We start from the raw sequence: 380 nt of genomic DNA, 5'->3' as shown, positions 1-380 counted from the left end.
AGCTGGTTTGTAAGGATTGGTCAACATCGATCTGGGCTCTGTCTGCTCCCTCTGTCTACCAGTGACAGCAGATACACCCTGAAGTGGACAGGTGTTTTCTGCTTTTGTTGTTGTTGTTGTTTTTGTTTTCTTTTCTTTTTTACTTGATTGTTCTTGTTTTTATATGAGTGTGTACACTGTTCCTAGTTTTCTTGTTGTGCTCAGTTCTTTTTCTTTCTTCCCTCTCCCTTTCCATCCTTTCTTCATCACTGATGGGTCTGCACCCATACTGCAGTCTGCCAGGTGATCACGATGGAGAGTCAGCATGGAGCAGGGATTCCTAAACCAAGGAGGAGCTCTCCTGGACTGCCTTCCATCTCCCTGCGCCCAGTTAAGCCTGA

The 380-nt window shown here is 45.8% G+C and overlaps 1 protein-coding gene across 1 annotated transcript in view; it reads left to right on the top strand.

Moving 5' to 3' along the window:
• The first annotated feature begins 291 nt into the window (after nt 1–291).
• The window catches only part of LOC111815172 (thioredoxin-2, mitochondrial-like), a 32,791-nt gene continuing 32,702 nt past the window's right edge, over nt 292–380 (top strand). Inside the window, exon 1 of the mRNA XM_023709478.1 lies at nt 292–298. Within this exon, the coding sequence (XP_023565246.1) occupies nt 292–298 (7 nt within the window). The remainder of the gene's footprint in view (nt 299–380) is intronic.

The sequence above is a fragment of the Octodon degus genome, unplaced genomic scaffold, assembly GCF_000260255.1.
Source record: "Octodon degus isolate 3935 unplaced genomic scaffold, OctDeg1.0 scaffold00012, whole genome shotgun sequence".
Classification (NCBI taxonomy): Eukaryota; Metazoa; Chordata; class Mammalia; order Rodentia; family Octodontidae; genus Octodon; species Octodon degus.
Note: the sequence above shows the minus strand (reverse complement) of the source record. Positions and strands in the feature narration are given on the sequence as shown.